This window comes from Lissotriton vulgaris, chromosome 3_1 (assembly GCF_964263255.1).
Source record: "Lissotriton vulgaris chromosome 3_1, aLisVul1.2, whole genome shotgun sequence".
Classification (NCBI taxonomy): Eukaryota; Metazoa; Chordata; class Amphibia; order Caudata; family Salamandridae; genus Lissotriton; species Lissotriton vulgaris.
Window position 1 is genome coordinate 1,218,719,376 of NC_141689.1, and position 19,961 is coordinate 1,218,739,336.

A 19,961-nucleotide genomic window follows, 5' to 3' on the forward strand; every position below is an offset into this window, starting at 1 on the left:
TAATCCACCTGCAAAACTTGAAGCACCAAAAGTTGTAGACCGGAACAAGATTTCGGACAGCGTCTTCATATTTTCTTCCTTACATATGTTTTAAGTCTGAGATAACTGCCTTTTGCAGTAGGTCTGCCACTGCTTTCATGTATTGAAGGAAGCGGACTGACAGCTGACATGATTCACCTCTTAGGTAGGTAAGAATTATATTTAAGCGTGATCTAATGTTCCTGGCACGAAACATTGGCCGTAGCCAAAACTGCCACAAGGGTTTTAGGCTCTCGCAGATGCGAATCACGTGCAGCAATGAGTCTTCCGATTTACTGCATATTCTTCATTGCTTACTCATATTTCAATTTCGGCGTCCACACCAGTAGCATCTTAGAAGTATCAAACAGACTGCAGACTGAGATTATTTTATGCCTTGTTGGAAAGCAACAAACTCAGATGATCTGGGAGGGAGCCCAGAGCAGAAAGATCAATAGCCCAACTGCCTTGTAACTTGTTCCTTAAGTCGCGTAGGTCGTGGGCCACTGAACATGCTTTGCATTCTTTATTAACAATTTTGCTATAGCGTTTTTTGATAAGTTTGTGTTGACAAGGTTTTCTGCATTCAACATTTGAATGGACTTCATTAAGAAAGATTCCCACTCAGAGTTTGGCTCCTGTATTTTTCCTCCATAGAAATTGTTTCAATATACTGGGTTTCATTGTTTTTAATTTTAAGCAATATGATATCCACTTACCATGCAATACCAGGTTTTCCTTGGAAAGATTGAATTCCGGCCTAATGTGTGCTTGGCGGGTGCAATCTGAGAGAGCAAACAGTTGTCTATACAGTTGTCTATATTGTGCACATTGGTATTTGTCCAAGAATTCAAATAATTGATCCTTAAACATTATGGCTCCGTATGAGAGAGCAGGCATCACTTTCCATCCCACAACTGTTAGAAGAGCTTGCTGGTTTGACCTGGCCAAGTTCTTTATTAGATGTCCCATTGCTCACATTAAATGCTTGGCAGATGCCTTTAGGGCTTCTCCTTGTGCCCCTTTACCACCCCTTTCATCCAGATATCACCCAGGAATTTAAAGCTTTTCCCTCTCTCTAGGTGTGATCCCTCAATGTGCCAAGACCCTTTTTTGATCAGTTTTCTCCACAAAGTGGTCCAGCCTATCATGAACAATTAAATTGAATCTTGAGCTATCCCACAGGCACTCTGAATGCTGAGTTGGAAAGACCATGTTATGCATAGTAAAGCCAGCATAGGAAATCTAAATTGTTTATATCTCACTGCCACCTTTCCATCCATCTGAACTGTATCACCAAAGAAAAGCAGTGCAGACTGAAAGAGGAAATCCACTATGGGGGATTTAGACATACCATAACACATGTCTATCATCTTCTAGTTTTCACAGGTGAGGATGTTTAGTTGGAATGTATTCCATAGCCCTGGACCTGGACAGTAGCGGGTTCTGGCACAATGCTACAAAACGAGGATATAGAAAACCCGTATGTGACTGAGCGACAGAGTTATTTTAGCGTTCTGCATTTGGGGATCAAGTTATAGGGTTTGCTGGTCTCTTAAACTTTGAAAGAGATACAATAGAATGATTTTATGAAGGGTAGCTGGAGTACCACCACTGTTAACGACAGTGCCTGCTACAATTTGCAGGACCTGGATACAGGATATTTGATGTTATGGAACTTCATGATATAGAAAATCATTATAATTGAGAGCTGGGCATTGTTCTAGCTCCTGTGGGATGGCCCTCTTTGAGAACAAGGGGTGGATGCTGCACACTTGACAAACGTAGTGGTTGTATGTGCTGATATGGGTAACAATCACTGTTTTCAAATCGAAGGTGACTTTATGGCTTTTGACCAAGCTACTGGTGGCAGCTGACTGTTATAGTTAAGTGGACGAGTTTAGTCACCGGGTTGCTGCCATGTATTTAGCATTGAGGAACAGTAGTTCGGTTTTGCTGTCGTTTAATTGGCAGATTCCCACAGCCATCAGAAAACTAGATCTTGATCTCAATTTTATAAGTGAAAGATATTTAGGTAAGATAGTTTGCTGTCATTGCAAAATGATAATAGTATGCTGGTGTCACAAATAGTCTTCATAAACAAGTACATGACAAAATGTATGGTTGATTTGGGTGACACTTGGAGGTTTTATAAAATGGCTGATAGACGTCGGACAGGAGAGGGATCTGCGTGGCCAAAGTAATCTCGGAATAATTCACACATTTCATTATAAAGGGCTGAATCTTGGCTTCCACATGGATACATCCTTAAATTTCAATATATTATGACAAAGTCTTGAAGAAGCAAAACATAGTAACAGTCTGAGATCTGGTGCCACACTAAATTTAGCAGAGTTGCAGAATGGCATACTTGTTTCTAAGGTACAAATCTCTACTGTTTTTACCCTGTTAGTATGGGTTAATGCAAAACATAAGTATAAATACATAATTTACAAATGTAAATAATATTGAATTATAATATTTAAAATCTTTTAATATTTGAATAGATTGATCACTGTGTTCTTTCATTAACCATACCAGAGGCTACTCTCGGGCAATGTTAAATATGTATGTATATAAGTAGTTTGCTGTACTAAAACCAAACATACAATCTGGGTTTGGTATCTTTTTCCTAAAACATTGTGGTAGAGAAAGGGACCTAATTGTCTTAACTTTTGAATTTTTTGGACCAGAAATTCAAATTCCCTTACAGGCACTCAAGCACTAAGTCCAACAAAAAAAGAGCTAACAGTAGTACTGTCCAAGATGGAGATGCATGCAAGAGTTCGGCCAACAGAGTCATCAGTGAGAGGATACAGGCCCTTCAAGAGGGATGAGTGTCTGTATAAAAATGGTATTTCATATAAGGAGAAGCCGATGAAGACAATAAACACATTGAGAGTGAAGAAAACTAATGAGGAGATGTAAATATTAACATAGAAACACAACCCACTGCCTAAGGCTATACAAGTCAATAAATGAAAATGACTAGACTAATACTTCTCAAACTTAAGAACAGTACCTAAAGCAATTTCCTGAAAAATATATGTTATCAATCAATTGTACACATTTTTTTTATATCCAGAGCTAAGTTAGTTCATTAGTGAAGTGATGCTACCCCTTGTGTTAAAAGTTAACAATAAAGCATATTCTGGACTTTGAAGATGTTAAGTTCCATCCATTAATTAATCTAGTGACTACTACTTCTTGATCACAAATATGTGGAAGATTTTCATTTTGATGCTATTCATAAGGACACATGCCTAAGAAGAAAAGTTCACTAATATGTGTGAAATATTTTAGTGAAATGTGAAATTGAAAAAGAGGTATTTGTATTTCTTGTGTACCTTTTGATTGCACATAGAGAAAGCATTTAGATTTCAAGGCATACTTTGTACAAAAATGCATTTGCTCAGTGTTTCATACTAGCATTGTGTTTCCTAAGATCTCAGACTCCCTGTTGTTGTGTACTGCATGCTACAATCCTCAGTTTATGAATCTGAAACTGTGGCAATTACACTCTGCCATAAATCTGAAAACCTGAAAGTATACAGGCAATATATTGATGTACCGTAAACAAAAGATTTATAATTTTTATGGGACACGTTCCTTTTTCTGACCATTTTTTTGTTTGTTGCTTCCTTATAACAAACACAGTGGCTGGCAATTTCAAAGTATTTTGCTAGTTATCACTCTTTCGTATGCCAACATACTACAAGAAGTAGTGGTTGTTTAGACATTGGGAGGGGTATGGGGGCGTCCAGCGGGACAGGCTTATGCAGTTTAAAGAAAGCGACAAGCTTAACGTAGATAAACTGGGAGTGGAACATACACATAGCATACACACCGACCCAGGAGGGGCAAGTAGATAATGGCTTTGTTAGTTTGTTTGATTAATATAAATATATATCACATTTTGCCTCATTCTTTTGATTTGATTGCATGCTCAGATACCGATATTCATGTGATACACCAACCGGGCACACGGAGAAAAAGGGAAACACTATGAAGAGCTTGATAAATAGTTTGCTAACCCAATGGACATAAACGTGCAATGATTCGGACATTCGTATATATTATACAGTAGTCAAAGAGCATGCGATGCAGACAATCTTATGCTATACAGAACAGACACTGGACTCAGGAAAACATGCATTGGCTGTGTAAATGATATTCTATACCATGCTAAATGTACAACAATTGTCTTTTACCACAAACATGTATACAGTTATCTGCAATTTTGTAAAAAATATAAAATGCAAATAAAGATATTTATAAAAAATTTAACAAAAGAAGTAGTGGTTGTTCAGGGACATACACTGTACCTGCTTTATTCCCACTAAAAGGCTTAAATGTAGAAAATTAAATTTCAAAAGGCTTATTAAGCAATCCCATAACAATCCAAGGCAACAGAATCGAGCATCACTGGAAGTGATGGGGGAGCAGGATAGATTGTCGCAAGAATCAAAATAATGGTAAATGGCAAGATCATGGAAAACACAAGGGGCAAGTTCAATGGATGCTTACAAAAAACAAGGATATTATATGCTGAAATGTCAACAACAGAAACATCGCTCCACCGGAATATCATGGACAAAATTTCGAAGACCCAAATATTGTTAAAGGTAAGCAGATATAGGTAAGTATAGATCCTACATTTGGCATGTAATAACTCATTTTCGATTAACTCCCGAGTCCATAATGTGATCAGTCTGCAGACAAGAAGCTAGACTTCAGAAGATCTCGGTCCCAAAGTAGGATACAGAATCTTTAGACGAAGTAGGCAGAGACACCTTAAAGATCATAGGAGGTGCACTTGAGCCCTCCAGAACAGCAGTCACGTTTTCAAATAACAAAAAATATAGCAGAGGGTCCAGAAAAACAACTGCTCATTTGTGTTTTTAACTGAAGGCCACAGGAAATCTGATAAAAGTGATCTTGAAGAGGGAAACTTATCTTAGCACAGGAATAGCCATTCTTGGTATACTCATCAACCTTCTGGTCAAGTTTGATTAGTGTTTTTCTCATTATAAGCAGGGCTCCAGGTTTTATGGTATTAATGTTTTTTAACATTACCATCAGTATTTATTCATATTTCTTTTTTGGCCATCATAACAGTATTTATATTCACATTTATTTTTTGTTCTGTTAACAGATGAGGTGAAAACTCATATATCTACATTTATTTAATGGATAAAGGTGAACTCGTACTTTGATGCATGCCAGCTTTTAGCACATTACACAGCCAAAAACAATAAAATAATAAACCCACATGAAAGTTTAACACAATAGCACAATTAAATGTTGAGATATGCAGTAGTTTAAGCAAATATCATTACGTTTTTTAACTCCCCATACTGCCAATATGTACTTCGACTTGAAATGTGTTAATTGCAGCATGGAGAGTCACTCAAAAGAAGCCAAATATGTGTATTTTGCCATTATAAAAAATAAATACAGACCGGAAACACACTTTTCTTCTGTCTAAATTTATCTGTAAAAATCGTTTAAAACGGATAACTGATAGCTTTAATTATAGGTGGGCATCATCTAGGTGTTTTGATATGAAAGCAAGAACTAGGGATTTCAGATTCTGAGCAGAGACTCAGCATACTTCATTTTGGCAGGTACCTTGGGATTGTGTTATGTACAGGGCGCATTTTCCTGGTCTGAGTAGTGGCGCACAGATTAAAAGGGTATGCTGGGTGCAGACATGGATAGTGAGCCCTATTACAATACAGGTTCTGCCCGGGGGACACCTGCAAACTTGCACCTGGGACAGGGCATAAGTGAAAGCAGCCATTAGTTTGAAGTAGCTATTCCTCATTCACTTTGCAGGTGGCAACTCACCTTGCCTTTCAAAGAGGGGCAGTGATCCCTCTGCAGCTGTTTGTAGTAAACCACTGCACCCGTCTCAAGGGGAAGAATGTCTGTGTGCCCCTCAAATAAGGGTAGCCCTCAGGGAGCTCACTGACTGTGCACCACTTCTTTTCATTGCACAGTTAGGGCACCTCCTAACAGCCCCTTTGCCTGTGTGACTGCGTCGAAAAAATAGGAGCGACCCAGAGGCAAAGTGTTTCTTCATTTTCATGGAGACCTGGAAACACCCCCTAGAGATGGTGTCAACTCACATGTAGTATCAGCACAATGTATGTTACAGCAGAGGCTGCGCCGGCATCTGCAGCCCCTTCTATAATACCAAAGTACCAAGGAAGCACAGAAAGTGGGCATTATGTGTAATATGGAATCTAAATTCTCATGTAAATCTTGCAAGCAAAGAAAACCCCTCTTTGCCTACAGAGGGCAATCAATTTTAATGGGAGGAAGCACTCATTCTTCAACGATATTAGAATTCTGTGAACCCTTTTTTTATTAACTTTGACTAGTATGGATTGAACTCTAACTTTTTCCACTCTTACAGGACTTATGTGATGCAAACCATGTATTTGTATGTCATTAGCATACTAATGACATGAGATGCCATGCCTTCTACTAATAGCCACCAGCAGCAGTGAGTAATTTTTAATCTTAATTTATTGTATAAGAAAGGGCTGTGACTACCTCATAAAATGTTCTCTTTAGTTTATGAAGGAAATATATTTGCTATATTTTACAATGAATTTCTTAATCATATTTGGTCCCTAAGATCATCACAAAGGTGATATTTGGTTCCTAAGGGAGTAACTGCAATATTCTGTGCCTGGAAAGAGCACAATAAAGTGTTTCTTTAGTAAGCCTATACTTTCTTTATTTAAAAAAATATATTTTTATTTGCATTTTTAACCAACATAAACACAGCTGACACGTCACAAGCGATTAACCATACACCTCTGCGCTCCCCCGACCCTCCACCCACCCTCCATAGTGACAATACCATAATCATCAGCATGTCAAGATCCAACACCGCCTACATTACATCTGTTCGCACAGTCCATTAGACAGCCAGCAGTCCCCTTTGAGTCCGGGACCCCCGGGCCACCCCTCAACACCCCGGAACACGGCCCTATTCAGCAGGACCCTTAGCACATCAATCAGAACCCAACCCCTAGTCAAGGCCATGATACCTTCTCCACTTTCCCCATACTCTTCGGAATTTTCGGGTAGAGACTCTAGCCTTATAGGTGACCCTTTCTGCCGCCATATACAGATCCATAACTTGTCTCCATTCCTCCACCCGGGGCAGTGACAGCACTCCCCACCCCCTCGCTACGTCCCTCTTCGCCACCACCAGGGCTAGCATAGTGAAGATCAAGTGTGGGCGGCTCAAATCCACATTGTTGGTTATTCCTAGCAAGACAAACTTAGGTTCCATAGTGAGCTCTGTCTTCAACACATCACTCAACTCTCTAGTAAGCCTATACTTTTGATCACTGAAATTGAACGATTATCTTCAATTACTAGCTGAGTGATTAATAATAATTGCTTGATATTAAAGAATGGTTCAAATTTCACCCCTTGGCCCTACATTCCCACCTAAATCAGTGGCAGCTTGATCAATGTTGTTTTGCAACCATCCTTATCACAATGATAGAATAAATCTGTGCTTTTATGGTCTTTGATGGCCGAATAAAGATTCCCTGGCTGTTAGAATAATTCACCAGCGCAGCAGTAGAGGGTCTCTGTTGAAGCCCGTGAGTAATGCTATCACTCACAGCTGTGTAATACAAGGATAATGTGAAAATACACAAAACACTGAATGCCATTTCTGGAACACTGAATATGGTAGGCCTGGTTCACTAAGGTGTCCTAAATTCTGGAGGGCATAGGTGTACACTGAAACACTGAGTGTAATGTTTGACTGGAAATGTCTTTCACAAAGCCCCCAGTAACACATGTGTGTTGCCTCTGAGTTTTGGAAGTTAAACTTCGAAATACTCTGTATTATGTAGATCTGATGTGCACTACTGGGTCTAATATCTGCACGGCAGAAAATCGGCATTTGTAGGGTCAAGAGAATTGAGCAAAATAGGAATCAAACTGTAAACATGAATTTTAATTCACTTTCTAGTCTCATGGAAACATTGTCCATGTGAAATCTCTTTCTCGCCACATCCTCGGAAAAGGGGAAGTAGTCATGCATTTTGATCCATTTTCTGAAGCACATGAACCAGCGACACTTGGGCGTACGTTTAGAGGAGCAAATAAGTGGAGAAGCAAATAAGTGCGGAAAATGTCTTGCAAGTCTTAGTCAATTCCCCCAAAAAGAGAAGATTGTGTAATTTGCATGGAAGTGCCATTATCTTATTCCCTAGGTGCTGGATTATAACAGAATCATAGAACCACTCCCTAATCTGCGGAAGGTCTGCAGTCAAAAAGGACACTTTTGGCAAAAATAATTACTCAGACACCCCACCCTTTGTGAATCAATACTAGGTGATGTAGAATTTCTACAAGTATAATTTGATTTAGACATAAAACATGCATTGACGGATCCAAAATACCTGCTTTTTTTTAAAGGACATATATTGGTGTGTGATATTTTTGGATGCACAAACAGAAAAAGCACATCTTGGCATCCCTGTGCACACAGACTACAAGGCATACATATGTGCGCACTCAGGCAACAACCACTAAATTCTTTGAGCAATGCTCATATCATGTATCTGACCCATGAACCCTCATTGAACAGTGCTGCACATTCAGCATTTCTCAAGGCACTCCAGCAACTGGTCAACTGATCATCGACCTACCTGCCACCTTTACCCCTCCCTCTGATATGATATTTATGGGAAAGAGTATTTACAACGCTGTCAGGACAAGGCAGGCACTACAACAAATGGGCCACTACCGCGCGTTCCAGTACAACACAAGTCATTACAACGACTTGCTTTAGGGAACTCAATGATGGATTTAAAATCCAACACTTTCCCTACTGTTGCACAGACTGGAGTTGGAATAGTAAAATATACTATTCCAAACTCCAGCGCTTCCCTAAAGCAAGTCATTGTAACGACTTGCGTTGTAATGGAACGCGTGGTAACAACACATTCATTGTATTGCCCACGATGTGAAGGCATGTGTTGTAAACACATGCATGAAAACGCCGTACATCCGATATTTATTGTCAAAGGCAGCCAGTGGCAGCTCCCACTCCACTCACAGCCCTACAGAAAATCCCCTCTTTACAGAATTACTCCCTGCATTGCTGCTGACAGGAAATATGCTGCTTAGTGCACTCATGGTAAGAGGCCAATCGAGTAGATGGTCATCAGCAGGGGACGGTGTTCAATCTCTTTAAGTTGAGTGCCCAAATTTCAGAACCAACACTGCTGAGAAAGGGGTTCTGGGGCTATCCCATGCTCACACAAAGGAGTCTGTTGCACGTATCGAGTCTTCTGAAAGCAGCGGTAGAAGTACACAGTCACACTGACAACATCTACATAAGCGGTGTCTGTGCAATACGCGTATGCAAATTACAGCACTGTATATGAAGAGTGACCACACTCTTCAGTACCAGTTTATGCACATTAGCAATATCCCACTATGACAATTTTCATGGCATGAGTTAAAACCATGTATTAAACTATATCTCAGTAAGAAAGTCATGTTAAGTGTCTACTAATGGGTAAGGTCAGAGTTCTCATATCACACTGAGCCTGCATGGATACATATGTCTAGTTATCCTTAAGGTCACAAGGCCCTTTCTCACTGAGCAAGTATGATAAGCAAGTATGCTAGCACTCAATGTTGAGTCTCATACTGCCTCACTATGTTTTTCTGTCCTCTGAGCATGTGCCTGCATTTTGGAATGCTGACAGTGTCAGAGAAAAGGACGCACAGGCAGATCTAGTGTGATGGAACCCCCTTGACCTTTAACGGGACTCTACACATGTAAAATGACCACAGTCGAAGTCATGACACCACTGCCATCTTGCATGAGGAGATTCCTCCCACAGGCCAATGTTGGTTCCTCGTAGGAGAAAGACTATGCTAGTGGAGAAGTTGGGACATCTGGCTAGGGTGGATGGGCATGCGCCCTTTGTGAGAAGGTGGAGGAGACGGTGTTAGAGTTAAACGTGTGATTTGTTAGATGGACTCATTTTTGACCAGTCAATGGCAAAAATGGAAATTTAAAACTGTCCAAAACTCCTATGGGCTGATCCAAATGTGAAACACACTTTATTCAGAAAATGGCTGAAAGGCGTTGAGCCACACAAGTCAACGACAGAAAGGGCTGACCCAAAGCCCACTCGCTGTTATTATTAACAGTCTTTGGCTGTGCCAGACCTAACAAGTTTGAGCAAGTGGGCCAAGGGACCTTTGGTAAGTGTACTTAAATGCTATATTTTGTCTTGATGTAAACGTCCAATTTAAAAAAGGAACAACAAACTAGGCACACTTTTCAACAGGAGAGTCTGGCAGACTGTGAGCCTTGCCCGAGATGTTGTGTCTCATAATACTGCTGCCTTGAAGGAGGAGGGGCCCGTGATCAGTTACAGTGAAATGCGCCCTCCATGGATCAGGACGTCTGGTAGACTGTACGCCTTGCTGGGGGCTCTGTGTCCCATAATACTTCTGCCTTGAAGGAGGAGGAGGCTGTGTCTAGTTCCCCCGCAGTGCACACTGAAGCACCCTTTGCGCATGGACTCTGCCCAGGAGGGGACTGTGCCCAGGAGAAGCCCAGGTCAAGGGTAGGCCCATCCGCGTGCATCAGTGCTGGGAAAAGGCTCCTCTCTTGGCCCTGCATACAGCATGTGGGTGGTGTCATGTCTCTGGCATTAGCTATTCCATTCTTCCTCTCTCACATGGTGGCAGGGAGTAGACGTGTCTTCGAGCCAGCTTGAGGGGCACAGGCAGAGTCTGTGCTTCCACTCTTTAGTCGCCTGTTCTAGTCTGCTTGCAGGAGTTCTCTCCAGTAGGAGACTTGTATTTTCCTCCTTTGTATTGCTGCTTGGACTTGCTTGTCTACTCTCTTGCAAGTTGGCATATGGCGTGATTTGCCTCTAATAACGAACTCCTGGTACCTTGCCCCTCTCAATCATTTGTCTGTGTGAGGAGTGAGAAGGGAGGGAATGCTCATTCAATCTTGTCCTCTCAGGAGCAGGGGGCTCATTAGGAGCAAAGCTCACGGGCTAAATTCTGTGCAACTGGACTTTAGTTGGTCAAGTCGTGGGGCCGGCTATGGAGAAATGCAAGACTCCTGTGGATGCTTCACTATTAATATTGTTACTACACTGGATGAATTATTGCACTGAGCCATGGGTATCATGGAAAAAGAGATTGAATTGGTCACCCGCAGACTATCTATTTTCCCTTCTTCTATCTTGTCTCCTAAACTACCTGGAGTGTCCTTACCTGCTGCCTCAGACCTGATACACAAGTCTATAATAACTTCACCCCTTTCCCCCATTGGATAGAGGTTGGGAGGGTCCCATATCAGTATCTGCTGTTTTAGAAGCCTTCCCTTCCATAAGGCCCTGTGACCCTAGCAATTGGCAGGTCCTGTTGCCCTGGAAGAATTAGAAGACTTGGAAAAGGACCACAAAGTGGTAAGAAAGAGGAAAGACTGAAAGTCAGCTGAAAATTTAGGCAGCAAAGGGTCAACACGGATCAGTCCCCTAGGGATATTGACCCCACCCTGATGAAGAAGGTTAACATGAAAGCTTTATTGTACTCCTTCCATGATACCATAATTGAGCATTGAACGCTAAGTTGAAGCCTATGTGTCATTGCCTAGCAGCAATTGAAGAGGAACTTTCCAAATGGAACTAGATAATGCAACCCATGGGAGCTCTCACACCTAATCCTGTCGCTACTTGTTGCCTCATTGAGGCCTATACAGAACACGGCAGGAGCAAAGGATCTTGAGCCAGTGAAGAATCGAGCTATTGTAGTCCCTGTCGGGTCTTGTACTCGTCAGTTAGGGGTTAAGACTACTCATCCGATTTCAACAGGGGAAGGAAAGGACAGAGGGGACAACTTTCGGAACCTAGACCCAATGCAAGCCGCCGCGTCCAGGGGCTGTGCAGACTTGTCCTGCAGGCGAGAGTTGACACCCCCATGTCTAAACCTGTAACTCTTAACCTACCCCCTGAAGCCACGCCTTATGTTGTAGGTTTGGGTAATGTGCCACCACTGCTGGTGGACATTTCGGAGAGCTTCTGTCAATTGAAAAACAAAGTTACACATTGTTTGTGCTTGTACTCAGTGTTGGGGGACCTTGTTGGAGGCTTTATCAACATAGTACACCGAGTAAATTGGTTAGGTAAAGCCCAGAAAATCCTTGAAGGGAACTGTGTAATGATTCATTAATAGGCCTCATGCAGCAGAGAGGATTTTAGCACTTATAAGGCATCACCCCCAACAGTTGCACTGCAACTTCCATCCATCCCCCTGGGTATCTTTTATAGCTTACCGGTCCACACCTTACAGTCTGACTGAGGCAAGTCACGAAATGTCAAGTCTCAGAAAGTGATGGTCAGTATGTGGCTCCACCCGAAATGGATTTTTCAAACAGATTTGCGCTCTTGTCTGGTCTGGATGCCTGTGATTGACTGGTTAGGGATGATCAATCAGTGGGAGTGGTGACAGACTCTACAACTCAGTGCATCAGTGTCCTATCGGGCTTTAACAACAAGGTGTGCAAATGCATTAGCTGGAACATCACTGGTCTTGCGGGCAAGTTTAATGACCAAAAGTGGTTAACCTTCATTAGAGGATGTGCAGTGATCAGTCTTCAGGAGACTTGAACAATTGAGAATCGTTATTTTCTAGAGGGCTATAAGACCTTTTTCCTGCCAGCGTCTGAATCATGGGCTGGAAGACCAGAGCGGGCGGACTACTTTTGTTTTTTTGGCAATCAGGAGGTCAACAGTAGGTCAGTGTTTCAACCTGCAGATGGTCCTTAGTAAACATACTATTGTGCGCCTGGCTCCATCCACTTAGCATTCATGAACCTCACATTGGCGTTCGATCGGGTTAGTCGAACAAAACTCTGGCAGATTATGTTGTCCATGGGGGTGGATAGGGACATCGTCTTGTTTTTAAGAGATCGTCACATGGACACCAAGGCAACTGTATGCTATTCTAAAGATCTAAAGTGCATGCGTTGTTTACATATTAAAATAGGAGTATGAAATGGTTGTATTTTGGCCCCCATTTCTGTTTAACTTGTACGTTAATAAACTGGAGCAAGCCCTGGCTGTCACAAAAGCAGATTGCCCGCAAGTGGGGTCCCATTGTTTTCCAGTGTTATTATATGCAGATGAAGTGATTCTCATGGACAAAACTGCTAGGGGCCTGCATTCACTGTTGAACTCCTTTGCTAATTTTACGGAGGAGCTGGGCCTATCAGTTATCTGTGATGGTTGCAATCCTCGCTCCACAAAATCCTCTAAGTTTCATCTTGAGAACTGTGCCCTCCCAAAGACTAGGGTGTTTTCATAACTTGGCTTGCTGTTTAATTCGACAATGAGCTGGCAGCTCTTTATTATTTGAAAGAAGAAGGATTTCATTTGGGCAAACGCTGCTGTTTTTAAATTTGCTTCAAGGCTGGGTAGTAGTCCCACCGGAGCCCTTCTATAGATTTACAGCACCAAATGCATTTCTAATATAGTCTATGGGACCGAAGCTTGGGGATATGTTAAACTGGTTGAGTTACAGTCAGTGGAAAATTTCTATTTTGAGATGTCATGGGTGTCCCACAGAGTGCCCCTACCTTCTCAGTGCATATAGAACTGGGTGTGGGCTACAAAACTGACACCACAGCCTTTAGCTCTGTATCTCTGTGGCTGGACATATGGTTAAGGCCCAGGATTAAACTAAGCAAGGATATTTGAAAGAATTGTCTGTTCTTTGATTACTCACTTCATATCCCATGGCTTAAGTACACTGGGGACTCCTTTCAGAGTCTAGGCAGGGGAGACTTATTTAGTAACCCCGGTGGGATATGTAAAGCTGATGGCAAATGGGTGAAAGAATACTTCTTTAGGTAGAGGTTCATGGCTAGAGGAGAGTCTACCCTAGCGAAGCCCTATGCCTGATGACATATTATACTGAAAACTGTGCCAACCATAGAGCTGTACCTCCTTTTTGGTCAAAAGTAGGTATAATCGCTTTTTGCTAACTAGGTTCTGACTGGACATATTGCCCTTTCTGCTAGCCTATCCCCACAGTTGGAATAGGGGTCACAAACCTACATCCTGTGGCTGTGACAACAGGTCTCATTCCATGAGATCAGAGATGGTATCCTGTTTTTAAATGTACTGTATTAATTGTGTCTACTCATCCTGATCTGTTTTTATGCATCCCATATTGTATGTAAATTTTTATCTTTATTAATTGATGTTTGGATTTTAACTGATGTTTTATTTCATGGTGCTTTGCTTTCATGATTTCCTTTCTCAAAAATCGAATAAAGCTTACTTTGATTGATTGAACAGGTCCGTTACAGTAGAAAGGGACTGCACCATAAACAAGTTTCGGTCACTGTACTTTTTTTTCTTTCACGTATTGTTGCCCATTACAAAGGCATTTAGGAGTAACTGAAGAAGTACTCCTGTAGGTATTTTTAGAAAACTTTAATATTCTGTTCTTAACAGTAAAGACACATTTGTTATCTTCTTAACCTCTGCATTTAGGGTAGAATGATTTTACATTAAAGTATTATTCTCTTGTTTAATTTGTTTGTATGCATTATTGCATTAGGAATGTCCTGCATCTTGTGCATAAAAAAATCATGTCATTTTATATGTTAGTTTATTTAGATAATTCGTTTTACATCACTTCGATTGTAATAATTTTAATGACTTTTATAATAAACTTTATTACAGTACTCGCATAGTACTCTTTCATGTGCTCTTACATGCCTTTGTAAATTGACGTCAAAAAGCGTCAATGGTGGAAATAAAATGTTAACACTTAGGAAATATTCATATATAATTAGTACAAATAGAAAGAACTGAGCCCTATTTGCTCTTCTGTTCATAGAGAGCCAGACATTCTTCCGTAAAAGAGTGTTCCTGTAGTACTGCTTCATGTACCCACACACACGTTTGTGAATCACACCCACAACATTTATAAAATCAAATAAATAATTTCCTAGTTAAAAATGTAGAAACCCTCAGTTTATCTAGATTTCATAACCTTTTTTGTGAGGTGTCATTGTTAGCTACGTTTTCTGCAGACCCATGTTAATTTTCTGAGAGTTCAGGGCAGGTTAAAAAGCATCATTACAATTACAACAACTATGTCAATTATAATCTCTGTGCGTGGCAGTGTAAGCATCCGAGTCTGTAAGTAATCCCGATGAAGGACTGCACCACAAGATTGGGTGCTCTCACTCATCTGACGTATTTAGAAAATAAAAATATCTTTTGCTGTTGATGTCCATTGAAAAGGGAAAAAAACAACTATTTAAGTTTTTCCTCCTTCATGTGCTACTAAATATAGTAGCACATGGCTGTGGTTGGCCAAAGATTTTCTAATGGGACAAAGACAAAGCCATGTTTGAATCTGACTAAATCATCGAACTAACGAGACTTGTGTATTGTTAATGGAGACATTTTACATAGATTTGTAGCCACCGATTTCGTGTTTCACAAAATGGCATTAACTATTTTTTCTGATATGTTATTTAATATCTTTAAGTATCCTAAACTATTCATGAAAAATCCACGCTTGCTTTATCTTTACAGTACAATGCCCGAGAGCAATATTTTCTTCTATACATCTAGAGTTCTAATGCAGCGCAATCAAGTAAATTTCCTTGGTCACAGGCAGCCATGAATGACTGGTGGAAGCGACACATTTTGGCCTTGAGTTTCAAAGCTTTTTCCAGGCATAAATCTTGATTTCGCCCATGCGTAAATCTTACTTTACGCATGGCTAAAGTGCTTAACTCTACATGCAACATTAGATCATGTTTCACAAAGCAGTTTCTCCATGGATTTTCTCAAGTTGTGTAATGGCCCCATGCTGGTGCTGGTGTAAAAGTTGTAAAAAGTGCAACAACGTGCACACAATTCCTCCCTTTTCACATGGTATGTGGGGAAGGGCAAACCACACAGTTAAATGCTTTTGATGTGAAGTAAAACTGAACAAAAAGGTTTGATAAAACTTCACATGTACTGTTGTTTTGCAGCTTTCATAGCATTATTTGACTGATCACAGGGGGAAACTCATACACCAAGGAATAGTTTGTGGGCTGCTGCAGTTGATTTTACAACTTCACTCAAAATTGCAAGGCGGAAGTGGGCAATGGGCTCCAGAGTGTCTGAATAGTGTCCCACCACCCCATGCTTTTGAGCTCAGACATGATCACATTGCTTCTGTCAAAATCTGCTGGCCAGAAAAAATTGGTTCAATGTGGGAGAAGTGGCCATCTGTGAAAGTGTGTAAATGCTTTTGAACAATCTTGTAAATGATCCAGGAATTGTTCAAAAAGAAATATGATTCTTGTCAACAAGAGGAGAATAATGGTGGTTGGGAAAACTCTGAAAAAGAGCTTCTTGCTGGCCGGATGATATCCCCTTCCAAAGAGTAGTAGATGGAACATTCCCGGAGGACCTAACTTAGGAACTTCATAAACGTTTCCTGCTTAAAAAGCTAAAGGTAATGTACTTGGACCTGTTTGATTTTAACAAACTATGAGTGGCTGTGCTGCTACCTATAACTCACAAGTTATTCACTCAATAATAGGAGCATCACTTTACAGATAACTTGTTCACTAAGTAACTTGCAGGTAGCTTAAGTCAGCCTACTGCTGGTGATAGATGGAGTTAGTAGAAGAACTCTTCTAGATCGGGTTTCCAGCCAGTTTTTAACTTTTTTTAAAAAAATGTATGTCCTGTACTGGGCCACAGTGATAAAGAAATAAAACATATACATTCTAAAACTGACACTTGAAAACCATTAGGTCAAGGAGACTGTGCCGAGCAAGGAATTTCACAACATACTATGAGCCCTGCACTATATGTTGCAAGAATGTTAACATGAGAAGATTGCTATGTTATGAACTTTAGTTAAAGGAAAAAAATAAACCATACAGTCTTTCTGCAGATGGAAGCAAAATGAGTGCCTACATATAATTGCAGTTAATTACAGCGATTCCAGATATTACGGAAAATGTGTTTATTGTTACAGTAATGATACATTAAATACCAATAACAGTATACTTTTAGTGCTATTGGAATTAATGTTGTTAGTTAATGTTGCCAATCTCGTTTAATGCAGTGTTGCCTCATGTTATACAGAGGCGGGGCAAGACGCGGCAGGGAGAAGCCACCGGATGATGAAATAGGTATTATTTATTTATTTAATTATACCTATTCCGTTGTGTCGACTTTCCATCCTTCCACCCGCCCCCCTCGCCTCACTGCATTTACCTGTGCCGGTTGCCACTGGTGTTATATATTGTGGAAATCTGAGCAGACCTAAATATTTGATTTTGATACCTTAAAACACACTTCCCAACCCTAAACCTGCAAATGTGTTTACTGTGCTCATAACTCCCCCATTTAGAGTTTGAGAAACGTGCTAATAATGTATGTGACTAACATACATTTCTGGACAGAACTTATGAAATGCAGCACACATATGACTTGAACCTCTGAGAATCAAATACATCTCGAGCAATGTATAGGCGCATTCATAAAATCAAGAGATTAGTGACTTTTATATAAATCAGGCTTAATTTTCAAGCTAATGTGTAGGTTACTTTTGACCCAAAATACAGAAGACTGGGGGGAAGAGGCTTCCTAATTTTTCAGTAATTGAGGAGAATGTAGTGCTTTTTTAAGCATTCTTTCAGAGGCAACAATTTCAGTTTCAGGGATGCAACGTGTCCTTCCCAGCTTAGTTCTCATATTTAGAATTAAGTTGAGAAGTGAAAAGCCAGCAGTCAGGGAAAAGTTGGAATTGTAACAAAACAGAAAATGCACATCTGCTACACCAAAGATTCTTGGCTACTGTTGCCCAACATTTCCTTATGACAAAACATGCCTTAAACCTACCACCAGTTCAAAATGTGACATTTGCACTCAATTAAGACCACTGTCATTCGAATCAAGCACACTGACAATCTGAAACTTGCAGAAAAAATCATGAGCTAGAAATGCATTTGATACCAGCTAAAAGAAAATCAACAAAAGAATGGTAATTTTCACATATAACAAAATTGATGACTTTTTTCCTTTTCAATTCACATTGATCATGGCCAGCACATCAATCAATTGGGTTGTTACCTGTTTATTGAGCTCACACTTGGTACTGTGTCATTGTCACATACTCGCTCAGCAAGAAGCCTGTCCCGGATCTCCCAGGCAAACATGGTGGGGTTTTGGCGTTTGTAGTCTGCAATTTTATCAACAACTTTGGGTGTGGCGACCTTTGGTTTTGAGCCTCCTATTACTCCTGGTTTAATACTTCCCGTCTCATAGTACCTGCAACAACATAGAAAACAGACCATAGGTTACTGGGGTGGTCTGAAAAGAGAGATTAAATACATGGATTCAGGTGTTCTTAATTCTGAAGCTTTTTCAACTTTAGAATTCTAGCACCATTACTTTCTCTAGATGCATCGGATGTTTTATAACAGGCTTCAGTTCCCCGATGTCCAGTGATATGCATCACATATCATAGACTTTGAACTCAAGCCCTCAAACAGTCAGACTGCTTTGGACTCATTTATGACATAATTTTATTCACACGAGTAAAATGTACCAAGAATAACAAAGGGAGACCAGACAAAAATCGAGACCAGAAAGGTGACTAAGGGACCCTTAATACGCTGGGGATTTGTATTATTATGAGAGGATGGTGAATTCAATGTGGCTATCTTCACCTTTTCAATATTTCAGCTTTTTCCATATTCTTTTTCTATTCAGAAGATAGATTTATTTCTTGTACACTGCAGGTATATTTGTATCTTTTCTGGCATGGTATAATGCAAATGGAAGCATCTTTGTATTGTGTTGTATATTCTGTTATGGCTAGTACACTCCAATTCTGTGCAAAGGGTGCATACAATAAATTCAGCAGTGGTAGGTCAGTGGTCCAAATGGTGCACACAACAGTAGTTGTACATCTACAAAATTTTTACATCTATATTAGCTAATCGGCTCGGTCGGGTGGCTCCGGATATTATAGCTTCGAACCAAAAGGGGTTTATTAAAGGGAGACAGCTTGGTGAACTTACATATGAATTGATTGGCTCAATATATATTGCAATAAAGGAGGAAATCCCACTGGTTGTTCTTACCCTTGATGCCACCAAGGCCTTCGATAGGGTGAATTGGTTATACCTATCGGAGGCTTTGAAGAGGTTTAATGTGGGGGATAGATTTCGGAGGACCATAGAGCTTCTGTATCGTAATCCATCTGCTTCTTTGCTAATTAATGGTGGCTTGACAGAGCCCTTCAAGGTCATGAGAGGAACCAGACAGGGCTGTCCCCTGTCCCCCCTCCTTTTTGACGTATATATAGAACCATTTGCTCAGACTCTTAGGGACAATAGACTTATTAAACCTTTTATTTTTGGTGGCTGGGATAAGAAGGTGGCACTTTATGCCGATGATATTATGATTTTCTCCACAAGTTACGAAGAGGCATACTCAGAGATAATTGATCAGGCCCTTACATTTGGGAAAGTGTCAGGGTATGAAATTAATGCCCTTAAGACAGAATCAATGTCCTGGAATTGTAACAGAACGAATAATAATAATAATAAATCAAAAAGCCAAATTCGCTATCTGGGGGTGAATATAGTCAGTGACATTGACGCTATTGCCTCTCTAAACTTTAATAAAGTGGCTGCAGAGTGCCGGAAACTTATGAGAGACTGGTCTCACCTTCCACTTTCCATTTTGGGTAAACTTAATTTGGTGAAGATGAGCATTTTACCAAAAGTTTCTTTTTTATTTAACACAATACCACTTTATTTTGATCCTAAGTTAATTTCTAAACTACAGAGTGCGATTACCAGTTTTATACGGAATAATAAAAGT

General features: G+C 40.4%; 1 protein-coding gene across 4 annotated transcripts in view; it reads right to left on the bottom strand.

Moving 5' to 3' along the window:
* The window catches only part of PAX5 (paired box 5), a 547,862-nt gene that overhangs the window by 449,416 nt on the left and 78,485 nt on the right, over positions 1–19,961 (bottom strand). For all 4 annotated transcript variants that reach the window (XM_086961679.1, XM_086961678.1, XM_086961677.1 and 1 more), the window contains exon 3: positions 18,201–18,398. In XM_086961679.1, coding sequence (XP_086817805.1) covers positions 18,201–18,286 — 86 coding nt within the window. In that variant the 5' untranslated portion in view covers positions 18,287–18,398. The remainder of the gene's footprint in view (positions 1–18,200; positions 18,399–19,961) is intronic.